This window comes from Mytilus californianus, unplaced genomic scaffold, assembly GCF_021869535.1.
Source record: "Mytilus californianus isolate M0D057914Y unplaced genomic scaffold, xbMytCali1.0.p SCAF_6, whole genome shotgun sequence".
In the NCBI taxonomy this organism is placed as follows: Eukaryota; Metazoa; Mollusca; class Bivalvia; order Mytilida; family Mytilidae; genus Mytilus; species Mytilus californianus.
The window spans coordinates 60,954,518-60,978,983 of NW_026262712.1; the positions used below are offsets into that span (position 1 = coordinate 60,954,518).

The 24,466-nt window shown below is 30.9% G+C and overlaps 2 protein-coding genes across 2 annotated transcripts; both read right to left on the bottom strand.

Annotated features, from left to right (window-relative positions):
- Positions 1-410: 410 nt before the first annotated feature.
- LOC127704162 (uncharacterized) lies at positions 411-10,426 on the bottom strand. Its single transcript, XM_052208062.1, has 3 exons — positions 10,021-10,426; positions 8,933-9,122; positions 411-646 (listed from the first exon to the last, which is right to left on the bottom strand). The coding sequence occupies exons 1-3, from the start codon at positions 10,082-10,084 to the stop codon at positions 430-432; spliced, it is 471 nt and encodes a 156-aa protein (XP_052064022.1). The 5' UTR covers positions 10,085-10,426; the 3' UTR covers positions 411-429.
- Positions 10,427-20,149: 9,723 nt separating this feature from the next.
- Positions 20,150-23,403, bottom strand: LOC127704155 (uncharacterized). Its single transcript, XM_052208054.1, has 2 exons — positions 23,289-23,403; positions 20,150-22,353 (listed from the first exon to the last, which is right to left on the bottom strand). The coding sequence occupies exon 2, from the start codon at positions 22,339-22,341 to the stop codon at positions 20,653-20,655; it is 1,689 nt and encodes a 562-aa protein (XP_052064014.1). The 5' UTR covers positions 22,342-22,353; positions 23,289-23,403; the 3' UTR covers positions 20,150-20,652.
- Between the last annotated feature and the right edge of the window lie 1,063 nt (positions 23,404-24,466).

Consider the following 24,466-nt stretch of genomic DNA (forward strand, 5'->3'; position numbering starts at 1 on the left):
TTAGGGAGCTACCATTTGATTTTTATGGGGGGGGGGGGGGGGGGGGGGCTAGGATGAAAAATGTTGTCTTGCATTTTTTGTTAAGTGTAATCTCTGTCCTGCCTTTTTTTTATTAGATTATCCTAACTTTTTTTACATAAATTGTCATCCTACCTTTATTTTTGCCAAGTTGCTCATCCTGCCTTTTTTTTTACTCAAAACTCTTGTCCTGCCTTTTTTTTCAAATTTCATCATAGCCAACCCCCCTCCCCTCATAAAAATTAAATGGTAGCTCCCTTATGATTCTTTGAATGATGGAGGTGCATTGGGTGTTGCTAAATTGTAATTACTATTTTCTTTTACATAGGAGTGTGTACACAAAATGAATTTGGTGGCCTCATAATAATTTCTAAAATAAAAATCAACAATAAAACAATGAATTTAATACGTTCAAAACATAGAGGCAAGTGCCTGGGAGAGTGTGACCGGTTCTGAATTGCCACCCACTAACTTCTGCAAAAGCTCAATTTGGAGTTCCAGTTTTTTCACTTCTAGGTCCATTTGAATGTTCTTCTTCTCTTGTATCACTAATTTACCCTGCAGTGCACGATACTGTATGTCATGTATGTCCTGCACTGTTACCTTTTTTGAGGGTGTTCTCACTATCCTACAAATAAAAAAAACATAATGATTTTTTTAAAAGATTGAATAATTTTACAACTCTTTTTATTGATCGATACACAGGCATAATTCCACCAAATAGCTACTTAAACTCGGGGGCCACTTTCTATATACAAAGTGATTGAACGACGTGCCGTTGGAATATGTCATGTTTTCCGGCTTGAAATATGTGAATAGGTGGGGAAAACTACCAGAAATATATGAAAAGGTAAAAAAAGTTCCAATTACTTGTATACTAAAAAGCCCTGTCTGAGACTGTCATTTTTCACATCCTAAAAAGTCTCGCCGTAAGTTGAATTAACATTACATACAGAATCTTAGCCCTTATTTCATTGGCGGATCCAGAAATTTTCACAAGAGGGGGCCCACTCCAGTCATGCTTCAGTGATTCTCTATATAATCAACCAAATTTTTCCCACAAAAGGAGGAAGGGGTGGGGGCACAAGCCCCCTGGGCCCACCCACTAAATCTGCCTCTGAAATAACCACACGAAACACAACAAATATGAGAAAAGGTTACATTATTAACTACGCAATATAGGAAAAGGACTATACATTTTTAATATCTTAATTATATTAATAGGGTGGGGTCACACTAGAACCCCTGCGGCACTCCTATCAATCAAGTATTGATCCCCCCAACCATCACCACCACCACCACCATCCCCGATGCTTATTTAGGTGTTGAAATGACTAAAACTTGAATACATTTAAAGTTATTATAAGGAAATATATCACTATAAATCACTATACCATATAGTTCTATCCTTAGCAGAATTTGTCAATACTTTTTAGGTTTAGGTTTGAAAGATTGTCACGTTTAGTGATATTAATGACTGCATTGTCATGAAGAACCGATAGCAAAATCTCACTTTGAGGTTCATTGTTGGAAATATAAACATGCATTGACAAATTTAATTTTATACATTGTATCAAGAAAAAAGTGTTGACCAAATAAACTAGCGGAACCTGTTTACACAACACATTTTTAAAGAGTTCTTGTTGCAGGCAAGAATTTGTATAGTAGCATATCTTACTATACAAATCCTTGTTGAAGGCCATACTTTTAATTTCTGTGTCATTTTGGTCTCTTGTGGAGAGTTGTCTCATTGGCAATCATAACATATCTTTTTTTTTTTTTTTTTTTAACATTCATAAATTCTTTATTGCACTCCTTGCTGTTTTAACAAAATACTTGATGTACAGCATTCCATCAAGTATCCCTGTTATACACAATTATTACTGAATATCCAGGGAGAATATACAGTAAAACTTATTTTATTTTATACATAGTCATTTTAATACATTTCTATTTTTCTATAATTACTTTATAAATAATCATAATATCATATAAAATCTTATCGAAGTAAAGATGTTACAGACGCTGTGTCGTGAGATTTACGGAGAAAAATCCGTTATCGATTCTTTTAATAAAATTTTGAAACATGTGAAGTATGTGAAAGACAGCGTGGTTACTGACATACTGTTTCTGATACTTTTTGTTATTTTATACCTTTGGATTTATACAAGTTTTTGGAAGTGTTGGATAATAATAAAGAATGGTAAGTTACATTTAATACTGTTTGTTTCTTATAAGCTCTTATCATGAAACTTTATTTACAAATTTGACCCCAATTTAACTACCCGTGACCTTTATATTTGTAAACATTACAATTGTACTTATTATACTTATATATATATTCTTATAGTTTCACATAAAAAAGAAAACAATCATTAGACATATGGAAGTTAATACCTTTGTACAAAAGCTTTGTTGACTTCTATAAACATGTACAGATAAGATAGGATACATGATGTACATTATATAAAACTATTTCTTTTTTTCTACAATACATTTACCTCCCCCCCCTTTTTCTTGCCAATCTAATTTTATGTTTCACTTACATACATAACTTTCCTACCTACATGCATGCATACACACATACATATGCATACATTCATACATATAGTTACATACATACATGTACACACATATAAAGACATTTACAGATACATGCATTCACATACATGTATACATGCATTTGCATACATAAACACATATACATACATTATAGTAGCATATATGCTTACTGATACACTTGAAACATTGAAAACAAATACACAATATTAACATATTAATACATGCATTCTGCTTTTCAAGAAACTGTTTTTTCCAAAAGTTAATTTTATTTATTTTAAGATCTGTAACACTTTTTTTAACATTCTGTTTATTTCTATATTTGCCGTACAATATAATTCAACTGTACTATTAATTTCATATTTAAAAATTTTCAATATGTCTATTTTTTTCCCCTTATTATTGGATTTATAATGTGATTTATAGACTGAGAAAAACATTAAACTCAGCAAATGATTAAGTCCAAAATAAGCATCATCATGAATCTTGTATCCTATTACTAGAGAGTGTAGGCTTATTACATGTTTGTCAATACCTAGTTTGTTAAATATATATCTCATTGATTTCCAGAAGGTTGTGTTATATGAGCATGTGATGAAAAATGATTGTAGTTATCTCGTTCATTACAATATGAACAAAGGCTGTTTTCAGAAATTTTCCATTGAAATAACAGCTCTTTATTTGGCAAGATAAAGTGCATTAATTTCCACCTGAACATCTTAATTTTATTATCTTTTAGATATTCAAAAGTGAATTTTATAGTGTCTTTGAGTTCACTATTTATATTTCCTGTATGTAATACCCTTTCCCATTTTAAAAATCCAATAGGTGTTTCTGTTTTTATTCGACTTTGCACTATCTTATAAATGTCTTTATTATTAATGCCCAGTATATCCTCATTGTCTCTTAGTCTAATTTTTTCTCTGTTAATATTAACTATAGCTTTGAATGATCTCTCAGTTTTAAGCTTCTCCTCCCAGTGATTTGGTATGGCTTTTTTAAGTTTTGAAAATTCAGCAATCCAATTACTTTTGTTTTTTTAGTTTTAAATTGATTACTTCTTCTGATATTTGCCCTCTGTTATCAATTATGTCGTTTATAAATAAAATGTCACTTTCAATCCATTTGTCAAAAAACAGACATTGTCCTTTAAATTTTATCAAACTATTGCCCCATATTATTTGCTTTCTGATCTCTAAAAAGTTACATATTTGATTATTTTTAGTATCATTCAAATTTATCCATGATTTGATCAGTTCTTGATAGAATAGTGGTGTATTGTTCCATATTTTTTTATCAAGTGATTTTATGTTTCTTATATTTATCTTGAAAATTAGCAAATTTTTGCCAAACTTATTCAGGTATAATTTAGGCAACACAGACCAGTTAGCATTTTCTGATTGTATTATTTTTTTAATCCATTTTATATGTATTGACATTATATAAGACTCCAGATCAATCATTTTTAAGCCCCCTTCAGCAAAATTTTTTGTTAATATTGACCTCTTTATTTTATCTTTTCTTCCATTCCAAACGAATCTATAAATTATATTGTTTATGATTTGCAACTTATCTTTAGTAATAATACCGTTAGTAGCAAAATGAGTTAAATTTGGTAGCAGAAGAGCTTTTACAATTAAAATTTTTCCAAGCAATGTTAAATTTCTTTTTGACCATCTGTCTACAAGTTTTGTAATTTTATCCAAGATTTTTTCTATGTTCAATGTTTGACATTCCTTATTATCATACCCAAAATAAATACCAAGACTTTTGACTGGTTTATTTGTCCAATTGATATTTTCATATTTATCTTTACTGCTTTTTAATCTCCCTAACCATATCCCTTCTGTTTTATTCCTATTAAGTTTCAGCCCTGATAGACTTCCAAATGTCTCTATTATACTGAGAACCAGGCTTATATCTTTACGAGACTGAAGAAACAATGTTGTGTCATCTGCTAATTGACAGATTTTTAAATTACAAGATTGTCCATCTAATTTTATTGTTATTCCCTTAATTTCTTTATTTTTTCTCAATCTTATTGCCATTAATTCAACTGTTATAACAAACAGTAAAGCAGAAATCGTACATCCATGTCGTATTCCCCTATATATTTTAAATGGACTTGAGACCCACCCATTATTCAAAATACACCCTTTAATATCGCTATACATAGTTTCAACCCATCTGATAAATCCACTTTTAAATCCAAACTTTTTGAGAGTTTCTGTCATAAAAATCCATTCTAAAGAATCAAAAGCCTTACTAAAATCTAGAAATAGTACTGCTCCTTCTATATTAAATTTCTCTGAATAATCAATTATGTCTTGAATTTGTCTTATGTTAAAGCTAATATATCTATTTTTTACATATCCAGTTTGGTCTAGACTTATAATAGATGGTAAAACTTTTTTAAGTCTTTGTGCTAACACATAAGCCAGTAGTTTTGTATCTATATTAAGTAATGTAATTGGACGGTAATTATTTAATGAAAGCGGGTCATCTTTTTTATATATTAAGGAAATTGCACCTTTTTTTTGTGAATTGGTAAGTTCTTTTTTCTCATAATTATTATTGAATACTTTAACCATAATATTTTTTAAATTAATCCAAAATTGCCTATAAAATTCCACTGTCAGACCATCCAGGCCAGGGGATTTATTTAACTTCATTTTAAAAATTGCTTCTGTACATTCTTTCTCAGTCACTTCCCCTTCATAATTGATCGCTTTCTGATTCATCTAGCTGCTTTGATATTTCTGTTTCTATTATGTACTTCTTAACCTCATTATCACAGGGATTAGTTGATTCATAGAGTTTTTTGTAGTATTTTACTTCCAAGTCTAAAATTTTATTTTGATTTTTGGTAGCCAAACCATTTTCATCATATAATTCAGTAACAACTTTTTTTGTTTGACGACTCTTTTCTAGCCCCAAAAAATATGCACTATTTTTTTCACCTTCTTCAAACCATTTTACCCTTGACCTTACTTTTTACCCTTTAATCTTGTCTTTATACAAACTATCTAACTTATTTTCAACATTCTCTATTTCCTTTTGTAGTGTTTTATTTATATCAGTACTATCATTTATTTCATTATTTAGGTTATTCAACTTTGTTTCCAGAACATTTATTTCATCTTTCTTTAATTTAGCTCTTCTTTTACAATAGTCTAAACTTGCGTCCCTTACTTCTATTTTCAAATTATCCCAAAGAATCCCCAAATCCTCACAGTTGGTTAATTCTTTTTCATATTTAGATATTAGCTTTTTAATAACATAACCATATTCTTCATTGTTCATTATACTAGCATTTAACTTCCAATACCTCCGTCCTTTATTTCCTCTTTCAGTATTTAATTTTGAGTGACACTGCATTGTGGTCAGTTATTTTTTGGACAATAGGTCTAATATCAAAACTTTTGCAGTATTTTTGTACCTCTTTAGAAACAAAAAAATAATTAATTCTGGTAGCTTCTGTTCTATCGTTCCTACTCCAAGTAAATTGTCTAGTATTTTTATTTTTGCTTCTCCAAATATCGATTAGTTTACATGATTTTATAAGCCCTTTTAAACTTGTTACTGGTTTATCAAATTTTTTGGGAGATTTAGTTTTATTTTTTGTATCTAGCAGTGACCAAATGTCATTAAAATCACCTCCTAGAATGACTTGCCCAAGTCCGTATTTATTAATAAACACTTTTATTGTTTTAAAAAAACTATTTCTTTCTCTCAATCTGTTTGGAGCATAGATATTAACTAATGTGTAAATATTTTCATCAATTTCAATATTAATCATAATAATTCTTCCTTCTAAATCTTTATGTTCATCTATGTATTTGAATTTGGTTTTATCTTTTATCCATATTGCCACCCCACGTGAATTGCTTGTCCCGTCGCTTCTAAAAAGATTTTCACCAAATTCTTTTTCTAATGTGAACTTCATTTTATTTGTAAAATGGATTTCCTGCATGAATAGAATATCACTTTTTTGTTGATTTGACCAGCTTACAATTTTACTTATTTTTTCAGGTTGTTGCAGGCCATTGGCATTGACCGTGCTTATATGTAGATTGTTTTTCATTTTGGATTATTTGAAAATTGTCGATTAAGCATTTTATCTGGTAAGTACCATTTTCTAATCATATTTTTGAAAATATTTTCCATACATAGTATGCAGCTGCATTTATATATTTGTATATCATTTTTATACCTTGCTATTTTAGTGAGGTTTTTATTCATTTTTTGGCAGAGATATTTTACCATATTTCTAGCGTTTTTTTTACACTTAAATGTATGTTTACTGAAAGGTTTTAAATAGCTTGTTCTTTTCATATACAGTTATATTTCCTGAGTGTTTACAAAGTACGCTTCATTGATTCTTGTGGATTTAAATTTTAACGATGTACCTTTAAACAATTTTCTAGCTTTTACTATCTTTGTAAACATAAGCGATTTTTTGTTATTGTTTATCCTGCTTCTGTTTCTTGTTTTGAGTGATTTCTTTTCACAGAAATAACAATGATTTACTTGCGGTATTGTGTCTTTAGAATCTGACATAAAGTTTATTTTATTTTTATTTTTAAAACTAAGCATTCGGCGTTTGGATCTCAGTTTATAACACATTTTGTATTTAAAGTTTGTTTGTCCAGTTACGTATGTTCTACATTTTGACCTGCTGTTATTAATAACTTTTCCGTTTAGTCTGATTTTTGACACTGAATCGTATTTTGATGATTGTAATGATAGATGTGATGATTTACACTCATTAAGAATTATTTTATGAGATTTAATAGACAACCATTTAAGACACTCGTCAGTGGATTTTTTTGTAAGATTCAAGAATTTCGAAAGTAAAATAGAAGTCCGTGCGAGGTCGAATGACCTGTATTTACTTGTCCACGTGACACTGTATATAAACATAAGCACGTGTTGACACACTTTTTTTACCCACAAAATAATGCATGTAAACTTGGGCACTTTTTGGCACAATATGCATTTTTCAGTACTCATATCTATGATAAGAAAATTTGATTACACTACATATCACCAGAGAATATATCATTGGTGGTAACAGATATAAAAATGTCCATATATAATAACATACATGTACACATAAAATTCTTACAACAAAACCATGCAATATATAGTACACTGTTTTTCTCAAGTACACACAGTGAAAAAAAATATTTTTAGGGTTTTTAATTTTAGGTGAAATATCAAGAACATTTGCAGAAGCTAATCTAAGTGTTGAATGTGTGCTTGTTATATATTTTACAAGCAATTTTAACATTAGTAGCATTTGACAAGTCACAATTCCCTTTGAATAGAAAACATTTTTTTGGCTCAAATTTATTAAATGCAATTTATTCACTACTTTGATACACGCTTGTTCTATGACAGAATCTTCGTATTTTATTTTTACATTTTTCTTTTTCTTTTTCAGGTTTAACGTTTCGAACAGAAATAACTTCAGTAGAGTTAAAGAGGCTGTTGAAACTAGACCTTCTATTCTCTTCACAACTTGCTGCATAAGTATACAGCATACAACAAATTTACAGATCAAACGTTTTAGATAGTAAATACTGGATGATATAAATAAAAACAGTGCTGTACAAACTATTTTGTGAGACATTTTAACATAGCAATGCATTTTTTTTTTTAATGTTTATATATATGATTTTTATTAAAAGTATTTCTATCTAAAGTTTGTATTGTTTTTCATCATAAGCAAACTAGCGTTTCTTCTTTGGCTTCTTTGCAGCTGTTTCTCTTGTTGCATCATGAAGATTTTCAGTTGGCGTCACAGGAGATTTTTCAAAGTTTGGATTTTTATTTCTTGACTGCTTAAGAGTATCATGAGTATTATTAGTGCTATCTTGATCTCTGCCTTTTGTTGTTAAATATCTTGTTATGCTATCTTTATGACCTGTATTTTTGTTGCTCTTTGGTGTTTGACTTTGTTTTTTTCTGGACAACGCACTTTCTTCAGTATCAAGGATTGACTGAGACTGTTCTGGGTCATTATCCGACTTCTTCCTTTCCTCGATACTCATTGAAGGCTTCGTTATATTTTGGGAATTGCCTTCCTCAAGAGACTGGTTGTTTTCACTTGTGTAATCATCATTGCTTTCATCATCGTCATCATCATCATCATGTTTTTCTTTGTTAGATGTGTTATCCATTTCATCACCATCTTCATTACCCTCACAATCAGAATTCATATTTTCTGTACATTCAAATTGTTTATGTCCAAATTGCCCACATTTTTTGCATTTCCAGCCATTTGGACATTCTCTTGCTGTATGTCCTTCATCAAGGCATATCTTCTTTTTTATATTTATTTTAAACTTACTTCCGCTTTTCTGTAATACTTGTTTGTACTGGAACAACTGTTTGTGTTAGGATAGGGTCATATCCAGTCAGCAGAGATGGACTCTGTGGACTGAGAGGGGGTGGACTGTCACTGATAAGTGATGCTGCCGACTCATAGAGATCCTGGCTGGCATCTTCTTCTGGTAATGTGGCAGTGATAGTTGGTGGATCTGTAATAAATGAGAAAATTGTCTTGTTGATACTGTGTTTGGGTATTTTATCTATCTGTTTATAGGGCCGGGACAATGGAAACATCATCATACATTAAATTCAGATACAATGTACTTTAAATTGCAAGTAAAAAAAAAATTGCACAAGACTAAATAAGACCCTATTTCAACCCTTTAAATATTATTATGGGTCTTAGCTATAAACTATGTGTTCCTGTCTAGGTTCAGACTGCAACAACAAATAGATAAACTTTATTCCGGATTTATGATAACCAGTCCGTATGTGTTTTAGTATTATAAATCATGACTGGTTTTCGCTCCAAATTATCTATTGTGGTTCCTTTTAATCTAACAACAGATACCAGTTTGAAGCCGACTTGGCGGGCACCTGCCACTTGTGAACAAATGTTGAATATAACACTTTAAAACCGTTATCAGTTTAAACAAATGCAATCTTGCAATAGTAAAACAAGACCAGAACCTTCAAACCAACAAGAAACACGTTGGCAATCATTTAAGTAATAGAAAATTGGTCAAAATAAATTGTTTTCAGTCACGTGATATCAGTTGGGAATTCCCCTACTTGTTGTGACGGCGGAGCAGACGAAACTTTTACTAAAATTGAATAACGGAAACTATGATTAAAAAGGCTACGAATATGTGTGTTATTTTCATCGGATTTCATTAAAAATTAACAATAACAATAAAAAAACACCTTCAAAACAAATTTTTGCCAAAAATTGTTTGTTTATGAAAATTAAAAACATTGAGTTGGTTGACACTGTTAAAGTTCACTTTTTACAAGGTGCAATAAAAAGGGTAGAGCCTTGAGAAGTTCTAATTAAGGGAAAAAAACATTTTGGGATATATTCTTATGTGCTAAATATTATTTACATACTTGTCTGGAATGACTCTGTTTCAAGTCCACCCTGAATCCCTCTGAAGCTGGTGGTGTCCTTCATCAGGTGGATAACCCTCTCCACTGCTGTGCTGGGTTTCTTTGGAGCTGGTCCTCCCCCAGTTTTGAATATTTCATTCCTGTGATTTGAATAAACGGCCTTGGCCACTCTTGTGGTGTTCCTCCATTTGTTTCGTACTTCTGTTGAAGTACGAAGAGCAACTCCAAGAGAATTTACCTTGATGGTAATCTCATCCCAAATGTCTTTTTTTAACTTATTTGTTACTGTGTTTGTTAATTTTCCATTTATGATGTTGGAGTTTTTTTCCACAAGCTGTTGTATCAAGTCTTCTTCTGCCACAGTAAAATTGGTCTTCTTTAGCCTTTTCAGTTTGCTTGGGGTTTGTTCAACTGGTTTAGCCATTTTTTTACAGACAGGAAGCTCATAAATAATGAATGATGGGTAGGTTTTATTTAATCACTTGATTAATCATTTGATTAGATTTTAATTCGTTGATTATTTAATCAACTCGTTAAATATTGTTGAACAACAGAAAATAAACGACTCGTTATGTAACGACTTGATAAAAAATTTAACGACTCGTTAAATTTAATCAATCGTTAAAATAACGACAAGATGAACAACAGAGCCCAGGAAGGAAATGTATGATTGTGACGTTACGTTTTCGTTATCACTGTGAGTGATTGGAAGTTACACTTTCGTCGTTTTTGACTGCTATTATGTCCAGGTGAAAATTATCTTAAGTTGGATTAAACGTATAATTAAATAGGTAATATAGGTTTGCTTGGACATGAATTAATTTTTATTTGTCAAAACCATAACTTTTGTTCAACTAAAACGAAATGAAAATTCTACCTATTGATAAGTTATTGTTTTAACTCTAATTTTTTTTTTATATTTCGCTAGTGCTTACTAACATTTACTTAGATTTTTTTCTTCAGTTATTGTCATTGCATTTGCGGAACCGAGAACTTATACAAGAGGACAAGTGGTCATTTTTAGTAATGTTGATATTTCATATGGTTTTGGACTCATATACCTTTACGACGAGTTGTCAGTTTATTTGTGAAAAATGTGGGTTATACCAACTTGCTGTTTATATTACAACGGATGATTCCAACGCCAGCCTCGATATATATAAGAACAATATCTTTATGGGAGCAGCATATGGATCAATCACACAATATTATCAAACTCTGAATTTCGCTTCTATTTTGCAGTTAAATGTCAATGACACCTTAAAAGTAACCTTTGGGGGGGGGGGGATTTGTTAATGGCAAACCCAAATCAGCATTTTCTATTATACAAATCAAGTAAACTAAGACTGATTCTTTTTCTGTGTTTTTTAATTCGGAATATAGAGCAATGTGTCTATGAAATAAATATGTTTCATTGTTTTGTTTGTTTCTTTTGTATTGTATTTGTATTTTTTAGGTGTTTGCTAAACGAGTGTTAGTTTTTTCCAAGATTATCTTTATTTTGTTACGTTTCTGTGTCGTTCACAAAAAAAAAAACTTACTTTTCTTTCAGAACAGCAAAAACCCTACCATATACTTAGTATCTTTTCCGTTTCATTATTTACTTTCTTTTTGTCATTTTATCACCGTTTCATTTCCTTTTAATTATTTGTCACCCTTTAATGTTAATCAACACGAAGTTCTCTTTGTCAACTGATGTGTGAATCATATACAGTCAAAAAAAAAAAAAAAACAGTTTAAAAAAAAAACACGAAATTTGATATTCTGAAATGGTCCATGTACCGATTATTTTGGTAGTAACATCCTGCAGTAAATAAAATTGATCGGGTTTGGATAAGCTGACCTGACATATCACCTAAAATGTTTGCTATGTGAATCAATTCCCATGCTAGGTGATGAATTGAGACAACTTTCCTAAAAAGCTTATACCAACCTCGATCGTAGTGCCATGCCCTGAACCAATTGTACAAATAAGTGTCACCTGAAGTAAAATTTAGATGTATTGTCAAAGAATGTGCAACCATATCTGATGCGGTACTAGAAATAGAAAGACATGAGGCTATTTTAGGTGAACCACCAGTTCTACATAAGAAGACAACAGCTGTAATACAAATTTCTGTAGACGATGACTAGGACTACAGTTTTGACCAGCTGAATGTCAGAGTAGCAAAGCTTGAACAGACAAGTTATAATACCCCTACAATTACTCCCCAGACCCTGTATAAAAATAATATACCTCCCCAAGGAAAGTTCGAACATAAATGTTTTAGTTGTGAATCACCGAGGCATATCAAAGGCTGTCCAATAACACTGGAAAGTAGTAGGAAAATTACAAACCGTCAATGATGAAGGACCCCATATGACAGATAACTCACTTAATGAGCATAGTACGAAAATGTATGATATTTATGATAAAAGAATTGGCCAATTCGGGAAAACATTTAGAAATTTTAAGAACGGGTTTTATGCTGTTGCGGATATATAGATTCCACCACTGCAACAAGTGTGTTACGATTTTTCTCCACTCGAGACAGTTAATTTTTAATATTTAAAGCTCGAGGCTTGCCGAGCTTTTAAAATAATTAAAATTTAACTGACGAGAGTGGAGAAATATCGTAATACACGAGTTATAGTGGTAAAATCTGTTTCTCTAATGATTTTTATCCTTCTTTTTCAAAGATTTTCAGAAATTTTTGTTCTTTATTAGTGACATCATCAGGCATGGTCGCCTTTTTTCATGATGTCACAATAGGAAATTCAGGAGAAACCAAGAAAATTTGACGTCATAATTAAATTTCGACCAATCATTTGCAGAGAACAGATATTTTACTAGTGAGGAGAAATATTTTTCTAACACCGATCAAGAAATGTGAAAATAGCACAAAAATAAGAGAAATAGGGATATTTCATTTTGAATTCCTAGTAGACACGGATTCTACTACTATCCTGTAAGCTTGCAGAAAACCAAAATGCAACAAGCTGAAATTAAAGACTTCTAGATTGATTATAAAAGATGTAAATGAAAATACAGTTACATCTTATTGCCTGACCATTATGATCCTAAAACGCTTTCCACAAATGATTATAGAGTGTTATATCAGTCCACACTGAGTCCAGATGCTATTATTGGATAAGACTTTCTGTTACATTATATCAACAAAATTGATTAGCAAAACATGGTGTTACAGACCAGTCTGACAGAAATTCAATGTAGAAACTCAGATGTATTCCGTGTAGAAGTCAAAGAAGAAATCAACATTCCTGCCAATTCAAGAATGTTCATACCTGATGAACTAACATTTTTGTGAAAAGTTGAGTTATAGTTGTATTGTTGAACCATCTGTACCCTGTTTGAAGATAAAAATGTAGCAATTATGCCTGCTAAACTGCAAACTTCTATTGAAAACAAAGTAGTTAGTCTGCATAACCAAGTTAACTTCAATGACACTGATGTCAGAATATATCCAAAAAAAAAAAGGTGATTATGAATCATATTATGAAAAAATAGTATTATTTTTTGTTGCACAGAAGCTGAATTTGTCAGAATATATGAACTCTTTATAAAAAGAAGTTGCATACATTCAGTTGAAAAGGAAAGTATAAACTTTGCCACTATACTAAAAAAGTACAAAAACGTGTTCTCAATGTATACGAATGACATATGGCGAACCATCCTAATCCAACATGAAATAAATACAGGAAATGTTGTCTCACTGAGACAGCAAACAAAATGACAAGCTGCAGATTGAAAAAGATCCAAAGAATACTGAAGCTAGGAGTGATAGAACCCTCTACCAGTAGCTGGTCGTCACCTGTAGTTATGTAATTGCTAAACAGTGACGACAAGATGGAACTTTACCACTCTACTAAAAATGTACAAAACATGTTCTCAAAGTACACGAAAAGTCCTAGGAAATTAAATATTATGATTCTTGATTATGATAATCCGCTTCATTTTTTAAACATTGACCCTTTTAGATCTTACATTACAAACGATTCTTCTTGTCAATGTTGGTCAGATATTGAGGATGTTCATCGTTACATTTTAGTCTGTCAAATATATACAACATGTAGAAAAACTTTACTCAATAATCTTAATTGGCTTTCCGAAAACTTTGTTTTTGATACAAAACTGTTAGTTTGAGAAAATTCGGAACTTTCTAGTGAATAAATTATCCAAATTTTCAAACATATTCAAAATTTCAACAAAGGATTAAACAGATTCCTTGTATCTCCTATAACGTTATTCATGCTGACACGGACCATCATTATCATCATCGTCATCGACATCATCATGATACCCAAATCATCATCATGGAAATATAAGGCTTTTAAATCTTTCCTGTCTTTTTGTTTGAACCCTATAGCTTGTATTATATTCTATAAAGTGGTTGCTTTACATTATGTACAATCATGCTCATTATATTATCATTGTATGCATTCATATTGTATTATGGGGAAGACTACATAAGACTTAGCTTAATTTAACTGCGTCTATCTCGTTTTACGTTAACCTAGAAATAAAACATGTTTTAAAATTGAGAATGGAAATGGGGATTAGTGCAAAAGACAGCTGCACCAGTTCTATTCATGACGATTAAACGATGGTGTGCAAATTAATTATGTTTGGTATTTGCCTAAGGACTTTACAGCAGACTGTTCAGTATTAATCTATTATACTCGAGAGAATACAGAATTTAAAAATATATAATAATTGCCTCGTTTAGAAACACAATAAAAGTGATCAAGTGATTCTAGAATTTATTACATTTATTCTTGCTTCAAACAGGTATGTTCACATAAACATTAAATCTCATTTTAAAAGGTTTCTTTTAATTTTTTGTTTTTGCCGTTTTTAAAATTTAATACATTGGTATCTTTGTCTGTGGTGTAATTGTTCTATTTACGATTGTTAAACGATGGTGTTTAAACCACAGTAAGGCCATACGTAATGATTAAAAATCAATACAGCTAGTCGAATGTCACGTTCTGTATGTTATGCATTGAATGACAATTTAAACTGTCGATTTTATTGCCTGAGTAATTTGTTATCCCCGATCATCGATAAGCGAACAGGTTTCAGAATTTATCATACTCTTCACATTGCCATATTGAATCTACATAAGGGAAAGCACGCCCATATCTCTCAAGTAAAAGAATCATACGACATTAGTTACCTATAGAAACAAACCTATTTTTAAAACACGTCTTCAGAGTTTAAATAGTGTAATAACAAAAGACAAACAAAGGAAGTATATTTTTTTATAATTTGTTTTTTTCTTTCTTTTTGTATTTGTTTACCTCATAAAATAATTATATGCTTGATTCCTACTAAAGTAGGTTACAATTCATGTTTGATAATTATGGCCTGTCAAAAAATACCCCCCGAAGATCAACATCATATCAACTGAATAGATTTTTATAGACACAACAAAATTTGTAATGAAAAAAAAAAAAACATACAGTGGCATTATTGTTGTTGTTAATTTCTCTACAAATGTAGAAAATATACATTATTTTTACATAAATATATATTTCAATCAATGAATTATATGTAAATCTATTGGATTCACATTACCGTTTTCCATTTGTAATGAACATCCAGTTGTGTTCTTGTATCATAAAATTAATTGTTTAAATGGCTCCCATTTATTTTCTGTTTTTTTTTTCTCCTATTTCAGATGAACTGTGAACAGTGGAGGAAGATTTTTCAATAATGTTATATTTTGTTTACTCCTAGAGTGCTATTAGACACAAGTGAGCTCAATCAACAAGAAAAACATATAGAACTTAATGAGAACAAGGAAAAAATAATCAAAAGATATCTAAACTATATGACCCAAAAATAATGTTTTGTTTTGATATCATAAGCTCATACTGGCAATTTGATTGTATTATATCATTTAATTTAAACCAAAAACCTTAAATTAACAATTTAACATTACCAAAAAACTATGTTCTAATCTCTCTTTTGTTTCATTTCAAAAACAACATAGGAGTGTTTCTTTAAGTTTACATTCATATAACAGGTCATTTATTTGTGCTAAAAAATCTGTATAAAATAAGGTACATGTATTGAAAAAAAATCAGTTTATTACTTTGAGTACAAAACACGTGAAAAAATCCATATAATCTTTTTATTACTTAATAAGTACAGTACACTTGAAAGAATCCATATAGAGATTATCCAAATGATCTTTTTCCATATGCAAAATTTCTTTCTATTTCATTTTGTGATTTCACAATAAATAGACAAAAATAATTTATCAAAATATGGGCATGATTTCGGATTGGTTTTCAAATACTCTAAACTATCACAAGCAAAGATGATTTTTTCATAGTTCTAGATGTGGTCCTTCCAACTACTTTGGATCATATGATATACACCATATATTTGAAAAAATACGTTTCAATATAAAATGTTTCTTTAAATTGATTAAAAGAGACAAAAGCATTGTTCTCATTCAGTAAATCATTGACATAAAATCTTCCTACCTCACACTATTTTTCATAAAATATAATTTTATTCTCGATTTTCAAAAGTTTATTAAACCAAATGGGATGCTTCAAGAAGTCTTTTTGGTCATAGGTTGCATATCTTATGTTAGCCTTATTTACCAGGATGTCCTTCCAAAACTATTAAAATATGCTGAAATTCGTTTAATACTATCCTTATTCATCAACCAATGTTTATCTGCACCTTTTTTCTTTTTTTCCGTTGAAATAATTTTCCCAGGGAGAAAGATTAAAAGGGTCTAATAATTTATGAATTCCTGTCATTTTCAGTGCATAACAGAAGGATGCAATATAGGGCATCTTTAGTCCATCAGTATCATATAATCCAATCAGAACTTTTTTTCAATTATATCTGGTTTGCCATTCAATAGAAACCGTAAAAAAATATTTTCAAATTTCTTAAAGTTTTCAAAAGAGTGATTTGGCAATATTGTTAATGACTAAATGAACATTGGTAATACAAAAGACTTTATATCTGTTGTTTTTTCCAGGTATAAAGGATTATGACAAATCCAAGTATTTAATAATGTTTCTCTTTTTTCAACTTTTTGTTTTGATTCAAAATTATATGAAGTCTTGTCGACAGCAAAATGATCATAGTTTATACCTAACAGTTCAAATTACCCTGTTTGATTCTGTTTAATTTTTCTTCGTGGAGAAATATTTCTTTGAATATACGTTACAGTCAATCCATATAGCCTCTGTTTGTGATAAATGTGTTCGTAGACCTGAATACTCGGAGAACTTTTCTAAAAATGTTTTAATGAATTTTCATCATCACCTAAAGTTAAAGTTGAGTCATCCGCATATTGACTAAGTAAAAACTCAGAGTTGTCGAACTTGATACCGTTAATGCTTCGGTTATTTTTCATTGCTGCACTTATCAGTTCTAAAGTCAATATAAAAAACGGTGAGGGGATAAGGGATACACAGGAGATACACATCTTTCTATATCAAAGAAACTAGTACAATGTCCACTATTGATTATACAACTTTCGATATTGAAACATACAAAAATCAAATCGATCAATGATTTCGTCAACATTTTTAGTTATGATTTATGACTTTAAAAAATATTTTTTCAATTGTAATGTCTTTTTTTCAAAAGATTTTTAAGAATCTTATCTGAAGTAACGGTATCCTCCGTTGTCGAAATGTCTAGAAGAAGAATAACTATAAGATACACACAAACAAATTGTAAGTATTATAACAAAATGAATCGTGTTTAAAAAATTAAAACATTATGAATATTTTCCTCATCATTTTCAGCATTTATATGCAACACCTATATTTAATTCTTGTCCACCTGTGTTGTTTACACTAACTGATCCTCTAGCTTCAAAATTTCTATCCTTATAAGCAATATTTAAGTGTCCCCCTGCCTGTCCACCAATCGATCTAAACAATCCATCTTCTCCTTGCCATTTATCAGCTACATGTTGTTCTATTTATTAATATCCCGCCAGTAGCGGTTATGTCGTGACGGTTATTCTTCTGTAAACTATGTTGAGCTGCCATAGCATAGAAATATTGTAAATAAAGTAATGGAACAGAATATTTGGAACTCCTGTAAGATAGAAATGATATATACATGTATATAATACGATATATATGTTGTGTACAATATGCAATAAAGGCAACAGTAGTATACCGCTGTTCAAAATTCATAAATCGATTAATAGAAAACAAATCCGGGCTGCCAACTAAAACCGAGGGAAACACATTAACTATAAGAAGAAAACAAAACAACAAAAGAAACACTGAACTGCAACAAACACAAACGCCAACATAAATAGAAACTTACTATTTGATAACAACTGCCATATTCCTGGTGCAGGACATTTTAAGAACAACAATGGTGGGTTGAACCTGGTGGATGGCTAGCCAAAATCTCCCGTGTTTATGGCAATGTTAAAACATACCGCTAAAATGACAACACTACGTTGAAGGACAAACAAACGGAAAAACAATCAGCACAGAGAAATACATAAATAAATAATAAAATAGTACATTATAACATGTAAACCGCAGAATAACAACGGATTTCCAAGTTCGTACAAATTATAATTTTTACAGGGTTTTTGTACAAGTTATTAAGTTTTTTGAAACATACCTTTTTGCACCAGGTGATAAATGTTTATCTCCTAAAATCTATCAGCTTTATGTCATGAATGTCTTAAATTCATATTTATATACTTCAACGTAATATTTAGTGCTATTCTCTTTGTCCTTAAATTGAAAATAAGGACACCTGAATGGTTTAAATTCTATTTTTATTTTTCTCTAATTTTTATCCATAAAAAGTCTTTTTGTTTCCTTATAATGTTTTTTTGTGTCAACTGGAATGATCAGTTTTAGACTGTACCATGTAGTCATGGAAATATGACAGAAATATGCGAAACCAAAGACTGTGAGCATGTTTCATCCATTTGTGTTAAGCGGTTCATAAACACTGATAACTTATACAAAAATCGTTTACAAATTATAATTTGTACAATTACAATTTGTACAAAACATATATATATAATTCGTCTAAAATATAGCCCAAAAAATGTTAAAACTTGCGTGCAAAGCGGGTTTCGAAGTATTGCTTCTGTGACATATTGGCAACACCGCTTGTACCATGTCTAGCGCCCTAGACCACTCGACTACCTAGGCTTAATAAAATATAGCTTTCGTGGGTCGATGTAATGCCTTTCCTCGTCGGCTTTTTTTAGGGTTGTGACAAAGTACATGATAATTTTACTTATCATGCCGTCATATCAAATTTTTATTTCATTATATATGTCTAATTGTGTGACAATTTTACGACAGAATTAATGCATCGGATAACATGTAGTTATACAGGTCGAAGATCATAAGTTATATATTCATAAGATTTGTTACCAAAAATATATTTCATAAATCCAGAATTCTAAAATGTGCCAGCTTTATTTTTCATTTAAGGTGTTTAATCGGAAAACAGAAAGTCGTCATGTTTTACAATACTTACAAGTCACAACTTTGTAATTTTTAATAATTCAAAGATTTTAAATTACAAAACATGTTTAACTTTTTTACTCAGTATAGTAGGTCTGTTGTTAAAAAATAGCTCACCACTATAAATACAAAATAATTAGAACAAACCATATATTAGGTATTTCCATGGATCAGAAAAAAAGTCATTTACTTGAAGGACTTTCTATGGATAAGTGGAAAGACCTTATAATAAGAATTTGAACAAAATAAAACATCTTTCCAAAGAAAATGTATAACTCAAAAGGTATAAATGCATTAAAACACACTAGTCTGGGAGCGTATTTATTCTAACCAGGTAAAGCTGTAGGTTAATAACAAACGGATCAGTAAACAATTGAGAAGAAAATTGTAAGATTTGTTTTAAATCTTTCATTAACTTTTTTTTTTGGGTGAAAATCAAGTTATTAATTGAAATTTAACATTTTTTTTGAATAGAGTTTTACCAAATCGCAAGCAAATTATGCTTTGACGAGTAAGTTAGTAACACATATTTAGTCATGTAAAAAAATGAAATATGTTTAAGAGAGGCAAAAGGTACCAAAGGTACATTTAGGTGATAGAACTTTATTATGAAATTATTATTATAAATAACAGAAACATCCTAATCTTTATTGAAATAAATCTATATATGATAAAATAAAATGACGATATTAATCAAGTAGCGATATGTGCATTTCCGCTGTCAAAATTCTATCAATTAATTACAAACATGATATATATATAAACACAATTGAAGCTGTATTGCCAGTGTTATATACTTAACTCAAATGATAAAAGACTACCAAATCATTAATATATATTGACAGTTTATTTTTCACAATAGAAGGTGACATAGTTAAAGTGTTATTCACACTCTTCTAAAAGTATATTACATTGTATGTGTTATTTTTGGAAAAACAAAATTCTTTCAATGTGTTGAATTATGAAATTAGTTAGCAAGGTTTTCACCTTGTATTTTAAGTACAACAAAAAGTACAATCGATTCTTTTTATAAATTTTTTTGGGTGAAACATATCTTTTCTATATGAAACTTCGCAATGATGGATACAAAAGTCTACACGCGCACTGTGTACATGTATTGTCAGTAAGGATTAATAATCAATTCAGAGAAAAAAGAATTGCTTTGTCATATCTATTTGCAACTAGTAACTGATTTGAACTTCTATTAAAACTAAGAGTCGTTGTATCTGAAAAACCATGACTGGCTGTAAGTATTTCCTTGTGTTGTTGTCCATCAGCAGATATAACTACTACATTTTTAGACGACTCCCCTACTACGTACACATTACCGTAGTTATCTGTAGAGAGACCAAGTGGGTTCTTCAATGCGCTTTCATTTTTAAATGACCACAGTGCTGTACCTTTCAGATCACTGCATGTCACGGAACTAGATTTGTAGTCTGTGTGATAAATTTTATCCCCAAATGATGCAACGTAACAAAAGGGAGGTAGTTTTGTTTGTACTAAATCAATTGTTGAATTGTTGTGCAGATTGGTTAGCTGTATTCCTTTTCCCGCTGCAGAACAAATAAATTTGTTATCTCTCAACGCTATGCCATAATAATCATAATCAATAGATATGCTTTCCTTTATTTTCTTGTTTTGTAAGTCGATTATCTCAAGGAACTTTCGTGAAGGTCCTGATGTAACAGCCAAAGTATTGTCTCCTCCTGAGTACGCTATGTCGAATGCCCAGTTCGGTGTTTTCACTTCAAAATCTTTTGATCCATCACTGTTGAATATTCTTACAGTGCTGTAACTATAATCCGTAAACGCAATTCTACCATCTGGTAACGTGCAACAGCCCATTATATTATTTCCTATAGAATTTATAGTTTTATGCAGCCTCAGAGTGATATTTTCAATTGACCTAGATAAGATTCGCGGTACTATGATTTGGGCTTGTTTTTCTTTTTTCCATGTCAGTTCGACAGCACAAGGTTTTGTCTGCATTTTAACTTCCCCAAAACTCTGGATTTCGGTGATAAACTTTTGTATGGCAGTATTGACCTGATAGGACAACCGACTTTCTTTACTTGTTCGTGTTTTGACCATGGACCGCAGGAGTTGTTCTTCAGTTAAGATATTTTTTTCCAGCTGCTTCATAGAAACAAATGTCTGAAGATCTGTGGCATGTTGCCTGATTTTCTCCATGTTTCTCTGGCATTTAGACACTTCATTTTCTTTCCCCTTTAATTGAGTCAGTAACACTTCAATTTGCCTGCTTTCTTTTTCCTCAGTTAAATTCAATGTATTTATTGTGTCATCTTGTATTTTGTCTAAATGGTTGTTGATTCTATTCCTGGTTTCTTTGATTTCTTGTAGAATCTTCATTTTCTTCTCAGACAACGTCTTCAGATTGTTTTGTCGGTTTTGTCGAATTGTTTTGATGTTTTCTGCGAGTTCGGTCAACGAATGTTCGATCTCATAGAAGGCGTTCGACGTTTTAATATTTTGGACTATATCAGCCAATTTGGCCAAATCTCGACATTCGCTATGATTTTCTACGATACAACTACTGCAGCAAGGACATTCATGCTTTTTACAGTAAATCACATACCTTTCGTTATGTTTGTCACAGTTTTCAGTGATTTGAAGAATATCACTTGGTAACTTCAGGTATTCGGTAATTGGTGTAGTATTATGATGTCGTGTTCCTTTTGACAGACTGTGATGGTCTTGACAATCGACGCAAAGTCCTTCGTCACATTCATTACACCAGGTTATAGGTGGTTTTGAGATATTGCGGAGATCACATACACCGCAAACTGGCGTTGACAACGCCATTTAAAACGCTTACTATAAAAGAAAGAAGACAAAGGATAGTTAAATTAAAGTAGTCGGCAGCGCTTTGAACATTTCATTTTAGCATGGTTAGTATATTTTCAACTGGTTGATATAAAGACAAATTGAAGGAAGGCGTCAGTTCAATAAATTCCGATCATATATTTTTTATAAAACAAATAACGTTTTTTTTCTAATTATGGTCTTCGTTTTCAAATATATCATAGATAATTTATGGTTGTGAGATTTTATTTTTTTTTTTATTTATTTTATATTGAAATATATCAATCATACGGGTTGGTAGTAGTTTCTTCTCATCTATATAAGACCAGTCAGTGGTGCTCGAATCAAAACAGTTGAATGGCCAAATGAAAAACGAACTTGAAGAGCATTGGTAACCAAAAAGTCTGAAATGTTGCCAAATAAGGCTAAGGCATTTTATGCTTAAAAGTATGATAATCCTTAGTGCTTCGAATAATTCAGCACGTTAAACAGTAAATTTACAGCATATGAACGATTAGATATAACTTGTGTCAGTCAACATTAAAGTATTTTTAACTAATTGGATATTGACACAGTAGTCAACACAATAATGTAGTGCTGTTTACACTGTTGTTCGTCTTTTCGTCGGTTTTTCAATTTGGCAAGCTGTAATTGTCGTTTTCTTTTTAACTTATGAATTTAGAGGGTCCCCTGGTGGTTTCCTTGGCCAGTTTTTTCGAACCTTACATCGTTGTTTTGCAAAAGAGGGCTTACAAAGTGTAAAATCTGATTGTCTGCACTTTTCAAAATATGGGTTGTTATGCTTCTTATTAAAGATATATACACTTCATATCAATGATGATTGTCTCCCTTGCATTACATTTTTTTTAACAGGTGAAAATGGAAAATTTTGATTAGAAAAAGAGAAGAATGTATCCTGTGGACAAATATACATAATGTGTACATACATATCTGCTGAGCTACTGCGTCAAAAGAGCGAAATGAGTGTAGATATTTCCTTTCTTCAATAAACCCACCAGGAAGGTAAACAACAGGTAAATTTTGATTTGTAATGACGGCGGCAGTCGTGTGCAAAAAAGTATCGAGTGGTAATGGCGGTATATTTAAAAAAAAGTTTGATGAATAATGGCATGCTTAATTGCTGATACGTTATTTTGCTGTAAATAAAATGTAGATATTGTTTAAAAATGTATAGAGTCTGACTCTAAGTATTATATAATGAGAATATAATAAAGCAAATATGCTTAAACAATAAATTAACAAATAGTGAAATAAGTAGATTCTGCAAGGTTTGTCGAATGTTTTTGTAAGCTTCAAAATAGCGGGAACGTCACCAAGAAGGGCGGTTTGGTTAAGCGTCGCATAGTAGAGGCGATATTTCAACTGTTTCGGATTTTACTGTGACACACTTACCTGATAAAGAATCACCAGTTCTTGATAACGACCGTAACTTTTTGGGTTAATGAGATTTGTAAATGTAGGAAGACTCAAATGGAAATTATAAATCATTAGAAAAACAAACAACACTATACGGTCTAAAGAAAAGCGAAGAAAGGACAAACAGAACGCAAAAGACCAAGCTCAGAACACCAAAAATTGAGCAACTAGAACCTCATCTAAAAATTAAAAAAAACCATGGATAAAGTCATGAGCTAATACATTGTCATTACTTGCTGCTCCATTGCAGCTGACCCCATTGTATAACTTCTGTAAAATGCATCCCAAAAGATATATCCTGCAAGGTATCATACAGTGGCAGATTAATTAATTTTGTTTTGTCTATCATTACAAAATGTACACGTAAAAGTTCTTACTCTTATGTAAAATGTATTGTTTTAAGAAAAAACAATCGATATTAAAAGAGAGGCGAAAGATACCAAAGGGACATTCAAACTCATAAGTCGAAAATAAACTGACTACGCCATGGATAAAATTGACAAATGTCTCAGTACAATAACATAATCATTGAACTGAAACGTAACATAGCATTTTCATAACAATCAATGAAAGCGACTTAAATGTAAATTGTCGTTGATGGATTTATTCGTACCAGTAAATATAGTGCTCTAAGAACCAATAAAGTAGTTGATAAGTTTTCTCTGCAACCCATTACAATGATGGAAAA